This window comes from Chenopodium album, chromosome 1 (assembly GCF_948465745.1).
Source record: "Chenopodium album chromosome 1, dcCheAlbu1.1, whole genome shotgun sequence".
Taxonomy (NCBI): domain Eukaryota; kingdom Viridiplantae; phylum Streptophyta; class Magnoliopsida; order Caryophyllales; family Amaranthaceae; genus Chenopodium; species Chenopodium album.
The window spans coordinates 87,737,648-87,764,945 of record NC_137834.1 but is presented as its reverse complement, the minus strand read 5'-3'; the positions used below and the strand labels follow the sequence as shown (position 1 = coordinate 87,764,945).

Below are 27,298 nucleotides of genomic sequence, written 5' to 3'. Positions count from 1 at the left end.
AATGTATCACTCAAAAAGTGAATTTATCATTATAAAAAGTATCAAATAGTAAATTACATCATTCAAAAGATGATTTTAAAATTTTATTATCCAAATTTTGGGTCTACAATAATTTATTGTAGATCGGGTCCATACAATACCAATTGTTCTTCTTAAATTGCTGCAATTGAAAAATTTTACTAGACATTTTATATTACTTTATTCTTTATTTTTTATTTCGCCATGTTTCCTTTCCTCATTTCTGCAAACTTCACAACCACAATTCCTCAAACACTTCCATAAACCCTAATTTTCCACCCAAATTCCTCAATTCCACCATGGAAATGGCGAATTTCTCGATTCTCTCTCCCCCAACCTTCAAAGGAGCTTCTCCACGTCCCCTAAAACCTTCAAATTACCCTTTCAATTGCTCCTTCTACTCAATTCATCATCACATTAGGTTTTCGAAATCATCAACAAAATTCAAAAGAAAATCCTTCAAAATCAGCTGTTCCATTTCATCATCATCATCATTGAAGGATAATTGCAGAAATTCCGACGCTAATTTTAATGACGGCATTACCGACGTTTGGGCCGATTCTCAATTTGTTGAAGTTATTGGTATTGGCAATAGAGTTGATTCTGTTCTTGATTTTTGCATCAGCTCCTCTTCGACTTCACATCCTTTGAGATTTTGGTACTTCCTTTTTTTTTTTTGGGTGTGTAATGTACTTCGTATATTGCAATAATTTACTAATTTTTTGCTGTTATATGGAAATGGAATTATTAATTATTAGTATTACCTAATTATTGTTTAATTTTACTCCGTAGTAGTGTGTTGAATTTATTGGTCTTTTATAATGTTCACATTTGTTGCTACTACTGTATAATGTGATTTTGGGAAAGAATACATGACAATATTAGAAGGAATGGCGGGAAAGGACAATTCTCGTAATTTCTGTGTGTACGCGGGAGCGTGTTTGTGTTGTTGTAATACATCATATTCACTTATCTGTTTGATTATGTTTTGCTGAGAGTTCAAAGTATTGTTGAATGTCTTTACAGGAATGTTATCAGAAGAGATTCGTCGACAGGACAATTACGTCAAAGGGTTCTTGGAAAAGGTTTAGTTATTGTCGATAACTTCTTATCTATTGCTACGTGTTTGTTATTAAGGGTCATTCAGTGTGAACTGTTATTTTTTATTTTTGTATCAATTACTTATTTGCGATAGTGTTGAAGAGTTGATTGGATATGGTCCATGTCATAGTATCTAAGATTTTTCTGCTGTCACTGCTTGCTGAACTTTCATCTTGCTGTAAACCTACACCATATAATGTAGTGATATGTATCTATTGTGTAGCTGCTGATTTTGCTATTGTGGTGAAATTGACGCATTGCTATATACTACCTCCGTTACAGGTTATGTGCAACGATCAGACATTTTCCCTCTCTACTTTATGTCAAATCGTTGCACATAACCTGTAACGGAGGTAATACATACTTTGTAAGTTCGTTGTACTTAGCTATTTGTTATGCTCGAATGTCTGTAAGAGCTATGTGATATTTTGTGCTCTCACTCTTTGCTAATTTTTGTTGTATTGAAAAAAAACTTTCATATTTGTTACATTTCTAGGGATAACCATCTGCCGTCACACTTAGATTATTTGAAAGAGACTTCCGGTTTGTCTAAGAGAGGTTACCTAGGAAAATGTCTGAATGTCTAGTGGTGTTTTTTTTTTGGATGATATATTATGTCCAGAATGATTGTCACATTTCAAATTTCAAGAAGTCTGGTTGTAAGTTATGTGAACTTTTAGTGATTGAGAGCCAAATGGTGAACTAAGTGCTCTAATTCAATAGGATGAGTACTGCCTAGTAGTGAATGATAGTTAGGCCCTATTTTCTTCACCTTAATACAATTTTAGTAAAAGTAATTTAAATTCAACAAAAAATATTAAGTTTATCAGTACAGTGAATTAGTAAAATAGGTTTTAATTAATACTTCCTCCATTTCGTAATACTAGCAACACTAGGGTACGCACAAAGTTTTAGGAAAATCATAGGGTGAGGAGAAAAAGAGGATTTTTTTTTTGTAATACTCCATATAAAGTATGGTTAATATGAGAGAGAAAAAAAAAAAAAGTAGTGTAGGTGGGTTTGGTAGGAGAGAGAAATAATAAATTATACTTTGTATGTGGAAGCGGGGTTAGTGGAGGAAATATAATAAAATAATAGTGGATCTTTTTCAAATAAGGAAATGTTTCAATTCTTATGAAAACGGATATAAAGAAAAGTGCTGTCATTATTAAGAAGTAGAGTACAAATAATCTAAGTTCTGTACAGTACAAATAGTTTAATCCAACAAAAATAATTTAAGTTAAGTGAAAATCAGGTGAAGAGAACTGGAAAAAAGATGTGCTGCTTAGGATAGGATTAAAGTAAAATTTCAATTTTTTTTTTTCAAGGTCACTGGTGATATGTTCTATTGGTCTCATATAAATGTACTTCAGTCCTTCTAACATCTCAATATTTTCAGGCAAAGCTGAGAAACTATCTCTTCCTACATTGTGAGGTGACCTGTCAGCTGGAGCTGTCTATTTGTCTGATAAAAAATTTATATCACGGGTTCTGTGGGTTATTTCACCATTTACTTTGTGTATGGGAGAAATAAAGGAAGAATGTTCCTTTTATAGATTGGCTGGTCTAGCTATTGTTTGGTTGTCCTCATTAAACATTTAAATTTACAGGGCATGAGTTTGTATGGGATAAAGTGGTTTATCTTGCTTTACTTTGGTGTCGTTATTTGGGTTTTGCACTTGATGATGATGTGCTCATGTGCCACTTCTGTATTGGTTTCTTTAGGAGGATAGTGTATTAGTGTGTCCTCTGACTCCTCTCTGTAACTATGTGTAATTACTTGACTTCATTTCTGATCAAATTATCTCCTTTCTTTTTTTGCAGATGACTATCCAAACACTGCAGAGGCACCGCTAAACCAACAATTACATTCGAAGGCTGTTGTTCTTGTTTGTACATTCTTGCCCCTTTCTTGTGTCTTCATTCAGTTCTTCTGATATATGTGACAGCGGAAATACTGAGACATTTTTTTTAGCTGAGGTTTCTTGAGATTTGGGTATTTTTACTTAGTGTTCACATTTTCACTTCCAAATCAAATGCAATTTAATGCGGACATTTTTGTGTAGATATTAGAATCCTCTAGTCTAAATTCCCTCATACTCGTTTGATGAGAGATTCAATACAGTGTAAGGTTTTAAGACATGCCTTGGCACCATACGAGTGATAATTAGTAATGACAGAAAAATTAGGCCATGTAAAGACAGTGGCAGATCTTGGGCCAAAAAGTTTGGGGAGCCAAGGTTTGATCCACCAACCTTTTGCTCAAAAATGACAATACTTGACCACTATGTGACAACATTTTAATTGTATTATGTTACTTACAAGTTACAACCAACAACTTAGAAAAATTTTGGGGGGCCGGGTCCCGACCCGCCATAACAAAGGTCTGCCCTTGTGTAAAGATAGCCTGTATGGTATATAAGGTTATTAATATGTTCAACCACAACAAATCTGAGAGGAATATGATACCCCTCTATTACCTAAATATTTTTCAACTATAAAGCTCACTGAGTAATTAAAAAAGAGGGAATCCCATAAGAGCTGCTTTCACTGAAGAATATGTCTCTTACTGAAAAGAGAAGTCTAGACTTGTATATTCTAATTACAATGTTCTTCTCTTGTACATTAAAGAATTAAGAGAAGAAATGTTTCTGCTCATAGTCTTACTCCCTTCACAAGATGATGTTGAGGATTCTGATTATATTAAATCTTATTCTTTATCTTGTATAGGTGGCAAGTGCAGGCTACGGTGATGATCATGTCACGGCAATTGATACCCTTCGGGCGATTAGATCCAGTGGTGGGTTAGTTATTGCTGTTATAGTGAAGCCTTTTAGTTTTGAAGGCCAGAGACGCCAAGATGAGGTAGGTTATTGCCCTTTCCTCGATGTGTAAGTTTCTATCAATTCCTGCCATCTATAGAAATTAGACCTTATTCTGAATTTTCTTGGTTTGATACCCTTCTGTCTTAAACTATAAGTAATCTTTGCTATTCTTGAATTCCTTAATGACAAGATCTTTACCTACAAATGTTGCTGAAAAACTAAATGACATGTAACACTTAACTATTGAAAAAGAAATTAATGTTTATATTTATACTACCTCTGTTCCTTTTTGTTAGGTTACACTCACTACTTTCATCCATTCCTTTTTGTCGATTACACTTTTGCTATTTTCCTATTTTTTTCAAAAAATTTCTCTCACAAACCCCACCTACATGGGGTACAACGTTTTCTTTCTTTTTCTTACATAGTCCTCACTTACGACACTTTTCACATACTTTTTTTTTTACTCTTGTTCCACTTTCTCACTCGCTCACTTTCTCACAAACCCCACTAACAAATTATATTTCAACAAGGAAAATCTTGTTATCCTTAACATGTAGATGTAAGCTTAAGCTTTTTATTGAATTAGCAGAAATATATTCATCTTCTAAGAGTTTAATTATATTGGGATTTTGGGAAACCATCCCACTATATGTGTTGTATTTTTATGTTTATGGTACTTCATGTGATCTTGTGTGTGTGTGATTTTTATTAAAACTCTTTGTTTTTTTTTTTGTTGTGTGTGTGTGTCCTCACCTTGGACATTCTGAGCATAAGATTCTGGAAGACTCACAAGACATTCTTCTTCTTAGTTTGCTCAGTCTTTATTTATTTAATACTGGCTCTTTGAAACAACCCTTTTCCATGATAAATAATTTTATAGTGCGCTCTCTCAATTTAATGGCATTTCTTTTAACTCCCCAGTGAGAAAATATCATGTGTGTGTGAAACTAAATCTGCATTTTTGTGGGAATCACAGGTCAAGATTTTGGTAGACAAACTTCGGGATTGTGTGAACTTCTGTGTTGGTGAGTGGTATGCTTATTGATTTTTTTGGTTTATTTCTTTCTCGTATCCATTCTTTCTCTGTTGGTGTTAGCCTATCATTGAAACTGGTGAGATCTGTTGAGTTACTTTTGGTCTTTACTTAATTGTTCAATTTTCTTTCAAATCAAGATTTCTAATGGTCTGAACTATTTCTAGCAACTTTCTTTCAGGGAAAAAAAAAAAAAAAACCTATTTCAGGTAACTTGTGTATCTGTTTATCTTTAGAGTGTTTATAAATTATATATAAAACACTGTGTACCTTGCTAGTCTTCCAGCCTATGTTGCCCAGACTTGTATTTGGGTGCATGTCCGACGTGGTGTTGGATCCTTCGACACTCTAGATTTTGTAAAATTTCATATAAGGCCACTTAATATCTGGGTGTCGTGTCGTAGTGTTGGAGGATTTGACCCATGACACTCAACGTACACAAGGGGTTGAACTAACAAACTTCCAACTGACATTTGCTTAACTTATGGGCATTATGGCTTTATGGGTTGACAGAGGTCAAGTAAATTGATGCCAGAGGTCTTGCTCTACATCACATTATCACAACTTATGCTGGAGTTTATTTAATCATATTTTTATTGAACATCATTGTCTTGGTCACTTTTCCTACTTTTTTGGGCTATTGTCAGGAAATTATATTATGTCCTTAAAACATTAATTGACTAAAACTTCATATTGCATTTCATGCCGTAACTCCTTTGTCATAAGGTGCTGTGACTGAGTTTTACATTCTTTGTATCTGCAATCAAAACAATGTGGTTATGGATTTTATCAAAGAAAGGTTCAGCCTGGACTTTGGTGCCAGAAAAGTCACTAGTTGTAGTTCAATGTATGCCTTGTCAACTTCTTCCTCTGTCCATAAACATTGATCACATTGTTTAAAACTTCTCATGATTGCGTTGACCTATAATATCTGTGTACACCCCACCATCCCACTCTCTATATCTAAGAGTTCCAGATAGGAGTTATTTGGGAAATCCAATCATGATCAATTACAATTTTTGATAACACAATAACTTTTTCCTGACCTTCCAAGATAGCATGTGTAACTATTTGGCGGAGGCACCTGATTATCTTACTATCTTAGATCGATGAGTCATATTGACTTCCTCTCTTATAATTTTTTTTCAATTAAACAACTCATTTAAGCTATTCTGTGGTTTTTGCTGCACTCTATTGTCCCTGCTTTATTAAGTAAGCCTTGCACCTTTACTGCTTTCTATTAATTTTGGCCTTTTTCTAATTTTTCTATTAACAATGGCATGTGTGAGTAGTCTTGTAGATATAGTATATAAGTTAGGCCTACTTTTTCCATCCTGTACCGACTACAGTGAAATTTTATGTGCTTGTAATCTTGTATCTCCCAATATTGATGAAAATGTAATGTTTTGCTGGTTTAGAATAATTCCTCTCTTTTGACACAAGTCATGTTTTTTTACTATAAAAATAGGTAAATGAAAATTTTCACTTAGGATATCTTTTTGTTGTGTTTTCACACAGATATTGACATTGACACCCTGCTGAAGCTGGATCTGGTTACTCTAGATGAGGCTCTGAAGACTGCCTATCAAGCTGTTTTGTCAGCCATAAGTGCTGTTTCCATTATTGTATCTGTAAGTAGCTTCTTGATCTCGCAATTTAGTTCAAGTTTTTTGTTGGTCTTGATGACAGTCTGATGTTAACTAATATTTGCAGGACACATGCAAAATGCACATTCACTCTCTGCATGATAGCATGACTCAAATTACCATTCGTGAAGTTATAAAAGTGAGTTCTGCTTGGCAGTGTGTGCCTGAATAACTTGAGTATGACATATTTGCATGGTTTGATTAGTTAAAATGTTACATCCACATTTGCATTCTTTCTTGTTCTCATAATACTTCTTCTAGAAGAAAGTGTTTGAAAGACTCTCTGTCTCTCTTCTCCCACTCCCCCAATACTATCAACCGAACTCGTAGTGATTTTTCTCCATGAAGCTAATAACACAACCGTAGGTCTTGGAGAACTATAAGGAAGGAAGAATTGGTTATGGTGTTGGCCATAATGTCAAGGCTTCAATTGTACAAGCTGTTTATGATTGCCCTTTCCTCTCAGTTGGACTTAAGGTAAGACCACAAATTTTCCTTAACCTAAGGAGTATATAAATTTATCTGTCTTTGTGGGAGTGCATCAGTCTTTAACTGCAACTTGTTTCTTGGATGCACACTCTGGTTTTATTTTGAATTATGATTATGGTTTTACATCATCCAATCTCTCCAATCCCATTTTTTGCGGCATAGGGGGATTGGTCAGATGTACGCAGCCTTTCCCATGAAATAACAAATGCAGTTTCTTTTCTCATTGCACAATGATCGTCTTCAACATTGCTATGTATAACGTGCACAGGCAGTTAGATCTTAGATAAGCAAATTTCTAAAAGTGCATTAAAATCCCAAAATCAAAAAAATAATAAATTTTTCACCCTTTTGAAAATGAACAATACCCTATAATCTAAATTAAGTTTGGCTTGTATGTCCTGTAAATGAGAGTACGATATTGTCTTATGCTGATTCATCTTTTCCATGCTGTTGTCATGTTTCCCTCTTTATCCATGAATGCAGGACCTTGATGGAATTGTAATATGTATTCTTTCAAGTTCCTCAGCCATTGCAGATCATGATGTCGGTACTCTTTTGCGTACTTTTCGTGAAGCAACAAAGTGCACCAAAGAAGTCATACTTTCCACAATTAAAAATCCTGATATGGAGCCTAACTCTATAGAAACAACAGTTATCACAGTGTGGTAAGTTGACGTGCTTGCTTCATATTGTAAATTTCATTTTGACTGTCTTCTCTCTTAGAGTTGATTCCTGTAACCTTTTATTTTCCTTGTCAGTTTCTCAATTAATGTGAGAGGAGCATGATTATAGAGTTTCATGTAGGAGAATTTGTTGTCTCTGTGCTTGACATTTTGTAATAGATTGGCATAGAGGGAGGGTTGTCACTATAAATTAGTTGTCTTGGGGAATATGTTGAGTAGTTAGAGTAGAGAAAGGAATGATGATATCTATAAGATATCAGGGAGAGAAATATTCATCGAGATGATAATTTTATCCCGATTTGTTTGAGCTTGTAGTTTGGGAGTGTCCGGGATTATTTGATGATTTAATTGCATCAAACTACAATCTTCTATCATTTTTTATTTTATTTTATGATTTTTATTTTGGAAAAATGGAAACTAAAAATCCAACCTTTGCGCGGTCTGACAATAAAAATCCAACCTTAAGTTTATTCCACAAAAATCCAACCTTTATACCCCAGCTTCATCTAAAAATCCATCACCTGTTGGTGACCGGTTTTTATAAGTTATATGCCACGTGTCAGCTTTTTATAGGTCTACTATTTTTTAATTAATTAAAAAATAATTAAAAAAAAATCAAAGCCCCCAGCCCCCCTGTTACAGCCAAATGAACACCCCTACGCCGCTGTCCCGATCGGAACAACCCACCCCCTTTCCCTTCCCCTCCCTACCTCTCCTTCCCCGGCAACCCAACCAGACCCCGAAGCCCTAACAACCACTCAAACCCCCTACAGTCCCCCCGATTAATTTGAAATTGGCTGAATTGGAGGAGCTTTTTGCTGGCTGCTCTGCTTTGGTGAGGGAGATGGTGCGGTTGTTGGGGTTGAGTGAGGGAGATGGTGTGGTTGTCGGGGTTGAGTGAGGGAGATGGTGCGGTTGTCTGGGTTGGGGTTGAGTAAGGGAGTGCAAGGGAAATGCGAGGTAGCAGGGGTTGAGTGAGGGAGATGCGAGGCAGCAGGGGTTGAGTGAGGGAGATGCGGTGTTCTTGGCTGCGAGGGAGATGTGGCACTGCTGGTTGCAAGGGAGAAGCAATAGGAAGGTGAGCTGGGGTTTCTTGGTGGCGAAGGGTGCTGCTATGGAATGGGCTGGGGGTTTCAGCAGGGGGTGTTAGAGGTTTTAGGGGGGACAGGAGGGTGGCAGCAAGGGGTGAGGGTCGGGTTTTAGGTTGGCTGGGGTGGTTGGGGTTTTAGGTTTGTTGGTGTTAGGGCCGGGGTATTGTGAGCCGGGGTTGGCTGGGGTGGTCGGGGTTTTAGGGTGGTCGGGTTTTAGGTTGGCTGGGGTGGTCGGGTTTTTGGTGGGTTGTTGTGGTGGCGGAATTGGTGGATTGGTGGGTTGTTGGAGAGAGGAGAGAGAAAGAGGAGGAGTGAGAAGGGAAATTAAGAGAATTAAAAAAAAAAAACTTTTTAACTTGTTTAATATGTTAAAGGTCAAATGGATCTGTTGGAGAAGGTGGGGTGCAAAGGTTGGATTTTTTTGAGATTAATGAAATGTTGGATTTTTATTGTCAGACCGTGCAAAGGTTGGATTTTTAGTTTCCATTTTTCCTTTTATTTTTTATCAAATAATCCCTGTTGTCAAGGTAATTACTTTTATATTAAAGTGGCATGATACATTACTGGCTTGCTTTGTTCATTTGGAATGATACTATTTGGGATTAGCATGACATCAAGTGTTTGCACTTTTCTGAGCAATGGAAGTGGACCCACATTTTCCTTCTCTTTTTGTATGTTGAAGTAGTGCTTGTTATATAATCTGCTAGTGGTTGTAAGACTTGTGACAACCCTAACAATCTCACTACATTAGGACCCTTTTGACGTTGCACAAAAGCCATTGTTCAGCTAGCTCTAATAGGGCTACTTTTAGCAAAAGTGGTAATATTATACAAGTATTTCAGCTTGAACATCAGTCATGTTCTTGGACGCATTGCCTTACAGCAGATATACCATTATCCGTTTATTACAAATTGTCAATAAATATATCTGCACTAAGTGTGTGTGTGTGTGAATCACTTGAAATTTTTCTATGCCAGTTTTCAGTTACTGTATTTTGAATGATGCTGCCATAACCAAATCAAAGAGTTCTTTTTATATAAATTCAGTGTTTCTTGATGCATTGCCAGTGGTTCTGAAAGAAAGTCTCTCCAGAATAGCAACATTCTTTCTCGACTGGCAGATAGCATCCCCTTTGTTTTCAATCTTTTGAGGAGGCAGGAAATGCAGTCAGGAACTTTTGAGAAAAACGACCTTAGAGAAAATATGTTTCCTCCCACGATGACAAACGTCATGAATGAGATGCTTCTGGATGAAGATTATGGTGAAAGGTATGCCCTATATTGCCTTGGATTCGCTCAGTTGTGTGAAAAATCTTCGTTTAAATTTATCAATTTATGCCACTCACTGTCATTGCAACTTTAGGAATTTTGAAGATGGTGAATCAGACAAGGTTCAGTATCTAGATTCTGATGGCAATACATTCAAAAATATAGAGCAAATTGATCAAGGTGAGTGTATATTTTAGAAAAAATTGGGTGCTGCCCACTGTATATACTAAACAAAAACCATGATATTTACCTATGTAAAACCTTTCTTTAACAGCTCAAACTTTTGAAAGGCAGCTTTTTATCAATCGGAGCCTTAGGCCAGGTCATAGAATATCTCATGAGTGGCACGAGGAAGAGTTAAATGTATCTGGAGCTGATCCTCTGGCTGATAATCCAAGAATTTTTCAACTTCCTGTTGGTGTGAGACTTTCTACCGACTTACAAGACGTTTACGATGATTCAAATTTAAGCCTGTCAGCAGAAAAAAATAATGAAGAAGTTCAAATGCAAGCATCCTCTGTTTCAAGTGTTCCGCCTCGGAATGGTATTACAGATACGAGTTTTGATGCAGTAACTGGCTTTTGGAATAGTGCATCAGTTCTGTTGAAAAGAAAACAGCCTATTGCTTCTAAAAAGCAAGGAGTTCTTTCTGCTCGTGCTGCATCAATGCTGGTAATCTGACTTCATTCTCTGGTTTCTGCTCCGTGCTCTCCTGTTCATGTGGTTTTTATTAGTTTGTCTAGTCTATACAGATACACATGCCTTATGTATCCATGCACAGTTTCTGCCTCCTTTCTCTTATACTGTGTTTTCCGGCTACTTTCCACTGTTATATACGCATTTGTGCATGTGATTAGCATAGTAGTTTAACTAGTTTTTTCTAAAATGAATTCCAGATACTATGCTCCTAGTGTGGCATTTAGAGAACAATGGAGAACCTTTTGAACTCATCATGTGTATGTGCATGCGTATGTTTATATGCTCCATAGACATCTTTTGAATGACTTAAGAGCTTAGTTCTTGAAATGATATGATACAAAATGTTCAAACATATAGTAACCTTGCTGACTTATACTCCATGAATGGTCTTGCTCTTAACTTGTGTGTAGTGCAACAGGAATCAGAACGGGATACTAATACGAAATGGTGTCCAGTGATGGAGATCCGGTATAGAGGAGGAATCTACAAGGGTCGTTGCCAAGGTGGTCTTCCTGAAGGCAGGGTACTTAATTGATGACTGAACTCCAGTCCAGACTCCCAGTCATAACTTTCTGTGCAGATAATCATTAGTGTGATTAAACTGAAAAAATTGTGTCCTGCAGGGTCGTCTTACATTTCTGGATGGTACTGTCTATGATGGAATATGGCGATATGGGAAAAGGTCAGGAATGGGCAGCTTGTTCTTCAGTAATGGAGATGTGTTCCATGGATCATGGAGGGACGATCTTATGCATGGCAAGGTTTATTTCTATTTAGCAGTTTTATTTTCCTTGCCTCAAATAAGATATTTGATTCTATTGAGTATGCTACTATGTCGTGAGTTGCTAGTTGCTGACTGTTGGCAGCTTTGTAGGCAGTCATGCTTTGCTTACAAGTTTTCTTATAGGCTATTGATTCCCCCCCCCCCCCCTCCCTTTAAGGGTTTCTAGGAAATTCATACTTTGTTTATATTTATATCCCAGTGTTGTTTTGGCAGCTTTGTAGGCAGTCATGCTTTGCTTACAAGTTTTCTTATAGGCTATTGATTCTCCTCCCCCCCCCCCCCCCCCTCCCTTTAAGGGTTTCTAGGAAATTCATACTTTGTTTATATTTATATCCCAGTGTAGTTTTGTCCTTTTAACCATAATTAAAGAGAATGCTTATTTTCATTGTTGCACACAAAACCAGCTCCGACATAATATCGGGACATCATACATCTTCTATCGTCTTAAAATTGTGATTTCCCCGACATATGACTAGGATTTTGTTTGATATAGGGATGGCTTTACTTCCATATCGGAGAACGATGGTTTGCTAATTTTTGGAAGGGGAGAGCCAATGGTGAAGGCAGATTCTATTCTAAGTCTGGAGAGGTCTTCTTTGGCAATTTCCAAGATGGTTGGCGACATGGTCAATTTCTCTGTGTCAAAGTCGATGGCACAAGGTTTGTGTTGTTAATTTTCTATGTTATACATTCTCTGTCTTTATTCGTTGACATGTTTTGACTTATGACACTTTCTACACACTTTACTTCGATTAGCTTTTGTGATTTATAATTATAATTAAACATAGTCATGTGGGATGACTGGGATTTTGTCAGAATTGTATCAATGTATATTTTAACAATATATCAACTTCTGTAATTTTTACTTATTGGAAAATAGAGATAAGTTGTTGAACTTGTGCATTGGCAAATGTGATAAAAGAAATGTGTCAATGAAAATAGAATGGGGGAAATATGTTGCAGAATAATTGTAAACAATGTGATTTTCATAGTAAATTTGCTCAAAAGATATTTGGTAGTCATCAGATGGATGGAGATGCTGCGAGCATCTGACCAATATAGGCTTTGTGAGTTTATTGCACAGCTCACACTCACACCTCAAATCGTTGCTGCACACCATCATAAATCATGAGATTTTTTTCCTAGTGTAATTTTTTTTATGGGTGTAATGAATTGCAGAAAACTCTGAGCTTATTGTTTCCAAATCCTTATCACTCTGTCAACTAGTATAACCTAGTTATGTGCTGTGAATCCATTTGTGCTACATGAAGTTTGACATGAATGCTGAATTTCTGTCAATTATTTTACTATGCATACTGTCTTAGTTTTTGAATCTTTGATATAGCTGTCTGTTCTATCGAGTCTATAGACAGTTAGGCCATTACTGTCGTGTTTTCTTCTGTGTATATCTGCTTCTAGATGTATGTGAAACAGTTGATTTTGTACAATAATTTCTGACTTAGCTTGAAAAGAAAATATAGGGTGGCCCTGTGACTCCTGCCAACCTGTCTTTCTGAGCTAATTAAGATGAGCATCGAGTATCATTGATAAAGTTTCCATATTTTGGATTTCAGAACATTGTATGCGCACATTTCACTTCACTAGCATTGGATTTTAGAACACTGTATGCGCACATAACAGTTCGTTAACATTGGATTTTAGAACGTTGTATGTGCGCATTTGACTTCATTAGCATGTAAGCTTTACAATGCATTCTTGATGATCTGATGCTTTAACTCAAGGTGACGTACTTTCAGGTTTGTTGAAATTTGGGATGATGGCATTCTTTTGAGCTCTGAGGAGTTGGATACATAGATTTTTGTGAAGGTAGAAGTGAAGTTTTAATCATGCTTCTCAGTTGTCTCTTCTCTCTCGCCCATTTGTGTTTGCATTTTTGTAAAGGTATAAGACTGTAATCTTATATAAAAAAAATGTCCATTTAAGGAACCACTTTGTGACTTGCAGCCTTTTTAAAAAAAATGTAATTATGAATTTTTCAGGCACTTCACATTTGTAATTGTCATATCTTACTGAAATCTGGTGAATTTTCGGGGTCCAAAACCACATTTTGAGGCCAAGAACACCAGAATAAATATACGAGGTTTTAGGTGCAAGCAAAATCCACTGAATTCCAGTAAGAGCTGATAATAACAAATGTGAAGTATTTGGAAATACGATAGTTTACAACATTTTTTCTAAAAAGTGATACAAGTCGCAAAGTGACCTATTGGATATTTGGATGTGTTCTGTCCAAGGTAATGAATTCAGTTGGGTATATCAACTTAAGTGAAATACTGAATTTACAAGCTTGGGCTGTGATCTATGACTATCATTCACAAGGAGCGTGAAGATCAATATGATTTCTTTACCTGTGTAATATGTAGTATCTTAATCTCGTGTAAAATATACTCTGTACTAGTTACTCTTTGTATATAATTATATACTTCAATCTTTCCGTTCTTGTACACTTGCTTATGCCAATGAGGTGATGCAGCATACTTTAACCCTTTCACTGTTTTATGATTTAATATACCGTAGTACAAACTACAAAGTACTCCCTCCGTCCCTTAATACAATGCCTCTTTCTCTTTATTATGTGAGGAATAAATGCTCAAAAGAGGCATTGTATTAAGGGACGGAGGGAGTACGAAGTATATAGCGTAGCAATTTGATTTGTTCTGTTGTATGGTGTGTTGAACACATTCAATTTTCCAAAGCAGGGTCAAATAAGACCTCCCATCCATCTTGTAGGAGATATTGTACCAGAATTATTGCGAAAATTAAACTACATTATTTGGCAAATAAATCACAAGAATTTAAACTGAGACGCACCTGAAATTACACTACATAAGCACCGAGAAAATTTGCCCAAGTTAAAGCAATCTGTGTAGTGATATTTCGTGGATCATTGACTTTGTTGTAAAGTCAAGGTTAATGAACAAGTAATTTGATAACTCAATCCTGCATCTTACAAAATAAACCCTTACATTTCTACACCGCAATTACTTCACTGTACAATTTTTTGTATACTAAAGCTTGGTTCCTCCTAGCTAATATCATCTACCAACCTAGTTCAAAATATAATTCAACAAAACTAGGCATGATTAATGACTCGAAATACCTCAGAGCCTAGAGACAAGGAACCTCTTTTGGGACCTCGTGGTGCCCTCGATCCACCCCTCTAGCCACTCCAGGTTTGGAAAGTAGGGCAGAACTAAATTTGCCAATCATAAATAATTAATCTCGAGTAAAATTGGAATGTGATATACAAATCAATTTTCATTTTCTTCTTCATCACTCTCCGCCGGAATCTTAGCAGGGTGGAATGCACTTAGGCTGCAAAAGGAGTATTGCAAAGTAATGATTAGGGCCTAAAAGATCATAGCACAATCAGCCAAAATGAGGAGTATTATAATGTTGTAAAACAAGCATAAGGTATGTTATACCTGCAGTTCATTGGGACCCTCCAGGTATATGCTTGCGAACGCTTCAAACTCAGGGGCAAGGACATAAATAGTTTCCAGTCTTGAAGCATAATCTTAAGATCATGTAGCTTGCTATTGATACCATAACAACAATTGGCATGCATCGTACATACTTCATTCAAATCTTTGCTAGGTTCACACAGTCCACCAAAGTAAGCAGTATCTAAGAATCTCACCGTCAGCCCCATTTCTGAGATGTATGGATCATGTTTGATAAAATTTAGTACATCCTGATCATGGTAGCCAGGATAGTTTTCTTGTGATGCGTACCAAAACTTGTAAAACTCAATGGACCGGTTGTTTGACTTAACGTAATTGAAACCACCATTAGGCCTATTATGCATGGTAGATGAATTGCCCGAGAAATGGTCACATGCTATTTGAAAATCAGCTTCAGGAAAGAATCGTGGAAATGGATCTCTGAACCACATGACATCAGCATCCTAAAGAATAAGTTAGAATAACTTATTGCGCTTTTAAAATTACAAGTATGAGTATAAATAGGAAGTCAAGAAAGATAAAGCCCAAAAACTTCCTAAAATAGTGACTACCAGTAAAAGTGCACACACAAGCAACTAGAGCAGAAAAGAAGAGGCATTATCCAGACAGTAAGTGACATGAGCAAAAAGGCTCTTAAATCTTCTGACCTCGTATCTCTATCAAAATTAGTGGGGAGTTTGCTGCAGGTGAAGATGAACACAAGTACTTCTGACCTAGCAAAATTAGTGGGCAGTTTGTTGCACCCCTGATAGTTTGGAGTTAATAATCATATCTCCTTGCGGGTGCATTTTTGAGATCTTGCTCTTATCTTAAGTGGTCAAAGCACAGAATGAGATGAACTCGCAAAGCTGAAGGTCTTAACCACAAAAGGTGGTGTTAAACCATTGATAGAGATAATTTCTGGAGAAAAGGGAAAATTCCAGAAGTGTACAGATGCATGGACAACAAAAACTTCTGATGCCATCTTTGACAGGTGCATAAACAGAGTAATAACAGGTAGCGGAAAATTGTCGATGGAGTAAAAAAAGGCTGTTGAAATCATGAAGGTGCATAGTGCATTCATACAATATAACGTCATTAAGATGACAAGAATTATTATAAGACATTCCAGAATGAACCGAAGTAGGCAACCTTCAAAACAAGGTCGAAATTGAGGTTGGATAATCATAAGGAGCTCATCATTTAGGGTGAGCACCGTGAGAGAACAGGAATCCATTAGCAGGCTTGTTGCCTTGCGGATTTGTAAATCTTAATTTCTTTGAGGTACCTTGACTTCAATGGGTGAAATTGCAGTTCTAAAATAGTTTTTGAGGTTCAATCTTTTGAAAAAAAAAAATGGTTTTTCAGCATTGATATAATTCTGTAGTAAGTAGTAACATACAAAAGACATTATCTTTTTAGAAATTGTTGCAGCATCAAGCATCCTAAACAGGCAAGTTGGGCAACATCAAAAGTAAAATCAATTGCTCATTCTTAGTAACGATTTTATTTTATTTTTAAAAAGGTGTGGCTCAACAAGCTATAAAAGAGATGATACAAGCAAAATGTAAGTCTTAGCAAGCCAGTCTTAAATTATATAGCAACTTGATAATTTGTTATGACTAAGGCAGACGCAAAAGAGGAAATGAAATAGGAAATCTCTTCATGCATCTACAAAAACTCATGACTGCAAAGGTAAATCAAGTGATAACAGAATACACAGATATTTAGACAAGTAAAGTAGAGAGGAAAAGCTTACAGTGAATACAAAATTGTATCCCATTTCAAGTACACTTCGCAGGAAATCGATCCTTCTCCACATCATTTTCAGGTAATCAGGCGTCATAAAGTACGCCTCTTTAGAAAAATCAATTCCTTCAGTCAAAAGAGCATAGCAATGGAGATGTAAACTTAAGCACCGTCTATATGCTTTGTCATCCAATGCCACAACTACTAGATGGTCCAAAAGTCTCCGGGTATGAAGTCCAATCCTAAAGCTTTCTAGGAAAAGATCGAAGATGGAATTAGGCGTTGCCCAGGCATCATTCAGTGTAGTTATAATAATAGTTTTATCTTCGGTAGCAGCATCATTCAGGACTTTTTCAAGCCTGGACTCCTCACTAACCTATAATTTTCGTATAAAACACATTATATGTTGCACACCACAATCAATCAATCATCAAACAAAATATAAACTTTGCGCGACAAATAAATGAATTCAATCGAGTGTTCTCAATCCAGCAATTCATACTATCAAATTCACGTTAAACAGTAATCTAATAAGAGCAGAAAAAACGCATCATTAGTTCGAATTTCACTTGACATCAAGCTTACAAACAATAAAATGACCAAAACTTACTAATTTAAGAAATTCCATACTAAAACGCATTCCAATTTCACCTCAATTGCAATAATTAAAGCAAATCTTGAATCTAGATCATACTTAAATTACAATATCCAATAACTCGTTCACTGCATTCAAACCAAACAGCTTAATTACTACCAGAAGCCAGTTCAGTTCAATTTCCACTCAAATTCAACTTACCCTGATAATTAATAAATCTAAAACGAAGATAATTGAAATTATTTAAATCAACAACAGCTTCAATAAAAAAAAATTACAAATCCAGATCAATTTACACTAAAATTCAGGTAAATCAACCAAAAAAAATCATCCAAATTAAGAAATAAATTTCAACTTCAAAGAAAAAACTAGAAATCATCAACAACAGAAAATCAATCAATAACCTGAGAAGATAAACCGTCAGGAACAGGAAAAAATCCGACGTGATTAGTAACGGAAGTGTCGGCAAAGAAACGAACGGAATTGTAAACGAACAAAATAGCAGCGAAGAAGCAAAAAGCGGCGACAGATCGCCGGAGAAACAAAGTTTTTTCTGACGGCATATCGGCGGCGGCGGAGGCGAAATCGGAGAAGGCGTTACCGGCGGAAGGAAAGAGAGAGCGCAGCATCTCGCCGGAGTAGGAGAGATAGAATCGCCGGCGCCGGAAAGTTGATGGAAGAAGGTCGGAGTGTTTGGGAGGAGAGAGAAAGAGTGACATCAGTGAAGAGAGAGTGAGTGATGTTCATTGTTGGAATGAAGAAAGAGGAGAGAGAAAATGTGTGTTAATGATGGTTGATCAGGTTGTAATGGTTTGATTAATTTTTTAACTGTATTTAGTTTGACGACAACATTTGTGTTCATTTTTGTAATTTAACTAAACTGAGCTGAACTGAACTGAACTGAGCTCTACCCGAACAGTTTATGAACTGAACTGTTTACACAAATTGATAGCTCTACCCGAAAACTCCAAAATTTCTCAAAAAACGTGGATATTAGCCTTTAATTTTGGACTTTTTTGACTTTTTTTCGCTTGCAAATAAAAATTGCCGAAATGGTTACCATGATCCCTAATACCCTACGGGAGTCCAATTGGGTAGGTGAAACCATCCAAATTGTCTTTAAACGGCCAATTTAACGATTTACAACTGTCACTGATTTCATTAATTCAAGCCTACAACATACATTTATGACAACATATAATGACTATATATAGTTTCAAACGGCATTATATGACCCTGAGATGTATCCCCTAAAATCTCAAGGTTTTTCGACAACGGGCCCCAAACCTCAAAAATTTCTCAAAAAGCATGGATATTAGCCTTCAATTTTGGAATTTTTGACTTTTTTTCTACCGGAAATAAAAATTGCCGAAATGTTTATCATGGTCCCTAATACCATCCGTAAGTCCCATTGGGTGGGTGGAACCATCCAATTTACCTTTAAATGGCAAATTTACCGATTTACAACTTGCACCGATTTCATTAACTCAAGCTTACCACGAACATTTTTGACAAAATCTAATGATCATATATGGTTCCAAACGGCATAATATGACCCCGAGATATATTCCCTAGATTTTCAAGACTTTTCGGCACCGAGTCCTGAAACTTTCAAAATTTCACAAAATGCGTGGATATTAGTCTTCAATTTTGGAATTTTGTGACTTTTTTCGCTCGAAATAAAAATTTCCAAAATGTTTACCAAGGTCCCTAATACCCTCAAACATCCAATTTGCTTTTAACGACTAATTTACCAGTCTACTACTTCTTTGATTTCATTAACTCAAACCTACCATGAACATTTATGACAACATATAATGATCATATATATATGGTTCCAAACGACATTATATGACCCCAAAATGTATTCCCTAGACTTTCAAGTCTTTTCGACATCGAGCCCCGAAACCTTCAAAATTTCGGAAAATGTGTGGATATTAGTCTTCAATTTTAGATTTTTGTGACTTTTTTTGCTCATAAATAAAAATTCCCAAAATGTTTACCATGGTCCCTAATTCCCTCCAATAGTTCAATTGGGTGGGAGGAACCATCCAATTTGCATTTAAATGACCAATTTATCGATTTACAGCTTCTTCGATTTCAATTAACTCAAGCTTACCACGAATATTTTTAACAACATATAATGATCATATATGGTTCCAAATGGGCAAACGGCATTATATGACCCCGAGATGTATCCCCTAAAATCTCAATGCTTATCAACATCGGGCCCCGAAACAATCGAAATTTCCCAAAAAGCGTGGATATTACCCTTCAATTTTAAATTTTTTTGACTTTTTACGCTTGCAAATAAAAATTGCCGAAATATTTACCATAATTAATACCCTTCGGGAGTCCAATTGGGTAGGTGAAACCATCCAATTTGCCTTTAAACGTCCAATTTACCGATTTACAACTCTCACCGATTTCATTAATTCAAGCCTACAACATACATTTATGACAACATATAATGATTATATATGGTTCCAAACGGTATTATATGACCCTAAGATGTATCCCCTAAAATCTCAAGGATTTTCGACAATGGGCCCCAAACCTCAAAAATTTCGTAAAAAGCGTGGATATTAGCCTTCAATTTTGGAATTTTTTGACTTTTTTTCGCCCGAAAATAAAAATTGCCGAAATGTTTATCATGGTCCCTAATACCCTCCGTGAGTCCCATTGAGTGGGTGGAACCATCCAATTTGCCTTTAAATGGCAAATTTACCAATTTACAACTTGCACCGATTTCATAATGATGTGTCCATTTTATATAGTATTTTACCCCCGTCCCTTGGTCATAATTAGTAGCGTTTTTGGCTCTTTAGAGCCACTTTTATTACTAATATGTGTTTTCTAGTGTTTTTGTAGTTTTGGTTGAGTTTTGCAGGGAATTGCACCTTTGGAGCATTTTCCCGGGATTTTTATGAAGCAACTACGAGCATTGGAGGAGCACTACCGTCGTTGAAGCCCAAGGCCGGCTAGAGCCATCGAGCCGGTGATTAAGGGCTCGGTATTTGGAATACCGAGGTTTGGACCGAGTATTCAAGACCCGAAGAGGAGATCCGGATTGGGCCGAGGAGTCGAGCCCAATCGGAAGTCCAAAGCCTCGAGGAGCCACTAGAGCTCAATCGGGCAAGATGCGCAGCAAGCCAAGGATGTGTGGCCCAAGGCGCGCCCGATCGTGCGAGGCTTAGCACGATCGGGCAGTGCTGTGAGAAGACTTGTGCGAGAAAAAAGGCGCGCCCGATCGGGCGCGTGTTTCTGGAAAGGCTCTTTTGACGAGCAATTAGTTTCTAATTAGGAGTTGTTTTAGTTAGGTTTTAAGTACGTTTTTGAGGTCGATTGATTGGACTGATCCTTCTCTCTTAGATTTTCTCTCTCTACTTAGTTTTCTCTCTCTTAATCTCTCTCAAAACCTTTGTTCTTAATTCTTTCATTAATTCCAGATTTATTTTGGTAACGATTTCTCTTCCCTTAATCTTAGTTATTTATTTTATTCCGTTCATCATGATTTATTTTATTACTTTGATTAGTTTAATTTTTAATATGTGTGAGTAGTTTAATTTCTAGGGTTTATGGGAATCTAATAAATAATATGAAGGGGTAAATTATTGTTGTTGATTATCAATGCTAGATTAATTTCCTATTGATTGATTTAATGCTCTATGACTAGATTAGGCCTATCTTTTATGCATGAGTTTGACAATATCGATTCAAGAATCGAGAGATGAGAATTAATGTTTAGGTCTAGTTTCAATAGGCAAGTTAATTTATAAATGGTTAAGTCAAGATTCGAGAGATGAGATTTAATACCGATAAACTAATTGTGTGATTGTAATAAGTAGCGAGAGCCCTTTACAATATGGTTTATTGATGCATTGATGATTGACTATTATTGATTGTTGGTATTGCATGATAATTTCTTATTGGATTGTTTTAATGTTTTACAATTGCGGCTTGTAAAAGTATAGCAATATTAAATTGATGAATCGAGCAGATGTTAATTTGATATTAAAGGCTATTTTCAATAAGAACGTAGATCTAGTAAATTGCGAGAGCCTGTTAGATCTATGTTGATTAATAAATTGCGAGAGCCTGTTGATCGTGTTATTTATGCAATGTCAATGATTGATTACTATGTTTTACCCTGGAGTATTATTTATTGGTGAACCTATGCCCTAGATCCTTTTATATATTGTTTTCTCCCTACTCCTATTCTTTGTAGTTTAGTTTCATACTCAAATATAAATATTGGTTACTTAGATAATTTAGATTATAATAATTAATTAGGAGTAAAAAGACTTGTTTCCCTGTGGAGATCGACCCTACTTCCCTATCTACTTTAGTTAGAGGACTTAGGTATTTACTTTTGATTAGGGGATACGACTTTACCCTGTCAATTAACTCGAGCCTACCATGAACATTTATGACAACATCTAATGATCATATATATATGGTTCCAAACGGCATAATATGACCCCCGAGATATATTCCCTAGATTTTCTAGACTTTTCGACACCGAGCCCCGAAACCTTCAAAATTTCACAAAATGGGTGGATCGATATTAATTTTCAATTTTGGAATTTTGTGACTTTTTTCGCTCGAAAATAAAAATTTCCAAAATGTTTACCATGGTCCCTAATACCCTCCAAAAGTCAATTTGGGTGGTAGGAAACATCCAATTTGCATTTAAATGACAAATTTCGGAAAATGCGTGGATATTAGTCTTCAATTTTAGAATTTTGTGACTTTTTTTGCTCATAAACAAAAATTCCCAAAATGTTTACCATGGCCCCTAATACCCTCCAATAGTCCAATTGGGTAGGAGGAACCATCCAATTTGCATTTAAATGACCAATTTACCGATTTACAACTTCTTCGATTTCAATTAACCCAAGCTTACCACGAACATTTATAACAACATATAATGATCATATATGGTTCCAAACATAAAAGGCGTGTATTTTAGCCTTCAATTTCGGAATTTTTTGACTTTTTTCGCCCAGAAATAAAAATTGCCGAAATTTTTACCATAATCCCTAATACCCTGCGGTGAGTCCCATTGTGTGGGTGGAACCATTAAATTTTCTTTAAACGATAAATTTACAAATTTACACAACTTGCACCGATTTCATTAATTCAAGCCTACCACGAACATATATGACAACATATAATGATCATACATGGTTCCATACCGCATTATATGACCCCGAGATATATTCCCTATATTTTCAAGATTTTTCGACACCGAGCCCCGAAACCTTCAAAATTTCACAAAATGCGTGGCTTTGTAATTTTGTTACTTTTTCGCTCGAAAATAATAAAAATTGCAAAATGTTTATCATGGACACTAATACCCTCCAAAAGTCCAATTGGGTGGGAGGAACCATCTAATTTGCATTTAAACGACCAATTTATCAGTTTACAACTTCTTCGATTTCATTAACTCAAGCCTACCACGAACATTTATGACAACATATAACGATCATATATGGTTCCAAACAGCATTATATGACCCCGAGATATATTCCCTAGATTTTCAAGACTTTTCGACACCGAGCTCTAAAACCTTCAAATTTTCACAAAATGCGTGGATATTAGTCTTCAATTTTGGAATTTTGTGACTTTTGTCGCTCGGAAATAAAAATTGCCAAAATGTTTACCATGGTCCCTAATACCCTCCAAAAGTCAATTTAGGTGGTAGGAACCATCCAATTTGCATTTAAACGACCAATTTACCAATTTACAACTTCTTCGATTTCATTAACTCAAGCCTAGCACAAACATTTATGCCAACATATAATGATCATATTTTGTTCCAAATGGCATTATATGACCCCAAGATGTACTCCCCTAGACTTTTCGACAGCGAGCCCCGAAACCTTCAAAATTAGCAAAATGCGTGGATATTAGTCTTCAATTTTGGAATTTGTTGACTTTTTTCGCTTTAAAATAAAAAATCACAAAATGTTTACCATGGTCCCTAATACCCTTCAAAATTCCAATTGGGTGGATGAAACCATCTTATTTGCCTTTAAACGGTAAATTTACCGATTTTCAATTTGCACCGATTTAATTAACTCAAGCCTAACACGAACATTTATGACAACATATAATGATCATATATGGTTCCAAACGGCATTATATGACCCCGAGATGTATTCCGTAAAATCTTAAGACATTTCGACACTGGGCCCCGAAACCTCCAAAATTTCTCAAAAAGCGTGGATATTAGCCTTCAAATTTGGAATTTTTTGACTTTTTTTTGCCTGCAAATAAAAGTTGCCGAAATTTTTACCATGATCCCCAATAACCTACGGGAGTCCAATTGGGTAGGTGGAACCATCCAATTTGCCTTTAAACGGCCAATTTACCGATTTACCACTATCATGGATTTCATTAATTCAAGCCTACCATGAACATTTATGACAACATATATTGATTATATATGGTTCCAAACGGCATTATATGACCCTGAGATGTATCCCCTAAAATATCAAGGGTTTTCGACAACGGGCCCCAAAACCTCAAAATGCGTGGATATTAGCCTTCAATTTTGGAATTTTTTGACTTTTTTTCGCCTGAAAATAAAAATTGCCGAAATGTTTACTGTGGTCCCAAATACCCTCCGGGAGTCCCATTGGGTGGGTAGAACCATCCAATTTGCCTTTAAACGGTAAATTTACCGATTTACAACTTGCACCGATTTCATTAATTCAAGCCTACCACGAACATTTATGACAATATATAATGAACATATATGGTTCCAAACGGCATAATATGACCCCGAGATATATCCCCTAGACTTTCAAGACTTTTCAACACCGAGCCCCGAAACCTCCAAAATTTCACAAAATGCGTGGATATTAGTCTTTAATTTTGGTATTTTATCACTTAGTTCGCTCGGAAATAAAAATTGCCAAAATGTTTACCATGGTCACTAATACCCTCAAAAATTCAATTTGGGTAATAGGAACCATCCAATTTGCATTTAAACGACCAATTTATTAGTTTAAGATTTCTTCGATTTCATTAACTCATCCTACTACGAACATTTATGACAACATATAATGGTCATATATGGTTCCAAACGGCATTATATGACCCCAAGATGTATTCCCTAAATTTTCAAGACTTTTCGACACCGAGCCCCGAAAACTTCAAAATTTCACAAAATGCATGGATATTAGTCTTCAATTTTGGAATTTTGTGACTTTTTTCGCTCAGAAATAAAAATTGCCAAAATGTTTACCATGTTCCCTAATAGCCCCCAAAAGTCCAATTGGGTGGGAGGTACCATTGAATTTGCATTTAAACGACCAATTTATTAGTTTACAACTTCTTCGATTTCATTAACTCAATCCTACCACGAACATTTATGACGACATATAATGATCTTATATGGTTCCAAACTGCATTATATGACTCCGAGATATATTCCCTAGATTTTCAAGACTTTTCGACACCGAGCCCCGAAACTTTCAAAATTTTCACAAAATACGTGGATAATTAGTCTTCAATTTTGAAATTTTGTGACTTTTTTCGCTCGGAAATAAATAATTGCCAAAATGTTTAATATGGTCCCTAATACCCTCCACAACTCAATTTGGGTGGTAGGAACTATCCAATTTGCATTTAAACGACCAATTTATGAGTTTACAACTTTTTCGATTTCATTAACTCATCCTACCACGAACATTTATGACAACATATAATGATCATATATGGTTCCAAAAGGCATTATATGACCCCAAGATGTATTCCCTAGATTTTCAAGACTTTTCGACACCGAGCCCCGAAACCTTCAAAATTTCGCAAAATGCGTGGATATTAGTCTTCTATTTTGGAATTTTGTGACTTATTTCCCTCAAAAATAAAAATTGCCAAAATGTTTACCATGGTCCCTAATACCCTCCAAAACTCCAATTGGGTGGGAAGAACCATCTTATTTGCGTTTAAACGGTCAATTTACCGATTTACAACTTGCACCGATTTAATTAACTCAAGCCAACCACGAACATTTTTTACAACATATAATGATCATATATGGTTCCAAACATCATTATATGACCCCGAGATGTATCCCGTAAAATCTAAAGACTTTTCGACACTGGGCCCCAAAACCTCCAAAATTTCTCAAAAAGCGTGGATATTAGCCTTCAAATTTGGAATTTCTTGACTTTTTTTCGCCCGAAATTGAAAATTGCCGAAATGTTTACCATGGTCCCTAATACCCTGAGGGAGTCCCATTGGGTGGGTGGAACCATCAAATTAGCCTTTAAACGGCAAATTTACCGATTTATAACTTGCACCGATTTCAATAATTCAAGCCTACCACGAACATATATGACAACATAAAATGATCATATATGGTTCCAAAAAGCATAATATGACCTCGAGATAAATTCCCTAGATTTTCCAGACTTTTCGACACTGAGCCCCGAAACCTCCAAAATTTCACAAAATGCGTGGATATTAATCTTCAATTTTGGAATTTTATGACTTTTTTCGATAGGAAATAAAAATTGCCAAAATGTTTACCATAATGGTCCCTAATGCCCTCAAAAATTCCAATTGGGTGGGAGGAACCATCCAATTTGTATTTAAACGACCAATTTACCGGTTTACAACTTCTCTGATTTCATTTACTCAAGCCTACCACGAACATTTATGACAACATATAATGATCATATATGGTTCCAAACCGCATTATATGACCCCGAGATATATTCCCTAGATTTTAAAGAATTTTCGACACCGAGCCCAGAAACCCTCAAAATTTCACAAAATGCGTTGATATTAGTCTTCAGTTTTGGAATTTTGTGACTTTTTTCACTCGGAAATAAAAATTGCCAATATGTTTACCATGGTCCCTAATACTCTCGAAAATTCCAATTGGGTGAGAGGAACCATCCAATTTGCATTTAATTGACCAATTACCGGTTTACAACTTCTTCGATTTCATTAACTAAAGCCTACCACGAACATTTATGACAACATATAAAGATTATAAATGGTTTCGAACCGCATTATATGACCCCGAGATAAATTCCCTAGATTTTCAAGACTTTTAGACACCGAGCCCTGAAACCTTTAAAATTTCGCAAAATGCGTGGATATTAGTCTTCAGTTTTGGAATTTTGTGACTTTTTTCGCTCGCAAATAAAAATTGCCAAAATTTTTACCATGGTCCCTAATACCCTCCAAAACTCAATTTGGGTGGTAGGAACTATCCAATTTGCATTTAAACGACCAATTTACCAGTTTACAACTTCTTCGATTTCATTAAGTCAAGCCTACCACGAACATTTTTAAAACCATATAATGATCATATCTGGTTCCAAACGGCATTATATGACCCCGAGATATATTCCGTAAAATCTCAAGACTTTTCGACACTAGGCCCTGAAACTACCAAAATTTTTCAAAAAGCGTGGATATTAGCCTTCAAATTTGGAATTTTTTGACATTTTTAGTCCGGAAATAAAAATTGTCGAAATGTTAACCTTGGTCCCTTTTATCCTCCGGGAGTCCAATTGGATGGTTGGAACCATCCAATTTGCTTTTAAACGGCAATTTACTGGTTTACAACTTAAACCGATTTAATAAACTTAAGCCTACCACGAAAGTTTATTACAACATATAATAATCATATATGTTTCCAAACGGCATTATATGACTCTGAGATTTATTGTTTAGAATTTCAAGACTTTTCGACATCGAGCCCCGAAACCTTTAAAATTTCGCAAAATGCGTGGATTAGTCTTAAATTTTGGACTTTTTTTTTTTATTCTCTTTTTTTCACACGAAAATAAAATTTTCTGAAATGTTTACCATGGTCCCTAAT

At 36.0% G+C, this 27,298-nt stretch overlaps 2 protein-coding genes across 4 annotated transcripts; one reads left to right on the top strand and one right to left on the bottom strand.

The window, feature by feature from the left end:
• The first annotated feature begins 203 nt into the window (after nucleotides 1-203).
• Nucleotides 204-14,095, top strand: LOC145561222 (protein ACCUMULATION AND REPLICATION OF CHLOROPLASTS 3, chloroplastic-like). 3 transcript variants are annotated; one of them, XM_081621837.1, is made up of 17 exons: nucleotides 204-676; nucleotides 1,045-1,103; nucleotides 2,944-3,008; nucleotides 3,850-3,984; nucleotides 4,924-4,972; nucleotides 5,148-5,189; nucleotides 6,499-6,611; nucleotides 6,694-6,765; nucleotides 6,993-7,103; nucleotides 7,599-7,780; nucleotides 9,957-10,157; nucleotides 10,252-10,337; nucleotides 10,432-10,829; nucleotides 11,275-11,379; nucleotides 11,480-11,617; nucleotides 12,134-12,300; nucleotides 13,398-14,095. In XM_081621837.1, exons 1-17 carry the CDS (start codon nucleotides 318-320, stop codon nucleotides 13,453-13,455), a joined length of 2,340 nt encoding a protein of 779 aa, XP_081477963.1. In that variant the 5' UTR covers nucleotides 204-317; the 3' UTR covers nucleotides 13,456-14,095. The 3 variants fall into 3 exon arrangements, 2 of the variants coding, with proteins under 2 accessions (XP_081477963.1, XP_081477964.1); XR_014093801.1 differs by lacking the exon at nucleotides 13,398-14,095 and having other exon boundaries at nucleotides 11,275-11,374; nucleotides 12,134-12,270; XM_081621838.1 differs by lacking the exon at nucleotides 5,148-5,189.
• A 389-nt stretch (nucleotides 14,096-14,484) lies between these two features.
• LOC145625031 (uncharacterized protein At4g15970-like) lies at nucleotides 14,485-18,245 on the bottom strand. The gene is made up of 4 exons (XM_081678116.1): nucleotides 17,853-18,245; nucleotides 16,864-17,229; nucleotides 15,087-15,568; nucleotides 14,485-14,976 (listed from the first exon to the last, which is right to left on the bottom strand). The coding sequence occupies exons 1-4, from the start codon at nucleotides 18,165-18,167 to the stop codon at nucleotides 14,913-14,915; spliced, it is 1,227 nt and encodes a 408-aa protein (XP_081534242.1). The 5' UTR covers nucleotides 18,168-18,245; the 3' UTR covers nucleotides 14,485-14,912.
• Between the last annotated feature and the right edge of the window lie 9,053 nt (nucleotides 18,246-27,298).

Excerpts from the sequence above, each read along its gene's own strand:
- LOC145561222 (XM_081621837.1), top strand. The coding sequence starts at position 318 with ATGGAAATGGCGAATTTCTCGATTCTCTCTCCCCCAACCTTCAAAGGA. Across the intron at positions 5,190-6,498 it reads AAAAAAAAAACCTATTTCAG|ATATTGACATTGACACCCTG; the intron begins GTAACTTGTGTA and ends GTTTTCACACAG. Across the intron at positions 10,158-10,251 it reads GATGAAGATTATGGTGAAAG|GAATTTTGAAGATGGTGAAT; the intron begins GTATGCCCTATA and ends TTGCAACTTTAG.
- LOC145625031 (XM_081678116.1), bottom strand. The coding sequence starts at position 18,167 with ATGTCACTCTTTCTCTCTCCTCCCAAACACTCCGACCTTCTTCCATCA. Across the intron at positions 17,230-17,852 it reads CTGACGGTTTATCTTCTCAG|GTTAGTGAGGAGTCCAGGCT; the intron begins GTTATTGATTGA and ends CGAAAATTATAG. Across the intron at positions 14,977-15,086 it reads AGGGTCCCAATGAACTGCAG|CCTAAGTGCATTCCACCCTG; the intron begins GTATAACATACC and ends CTCCTTTTGCAG.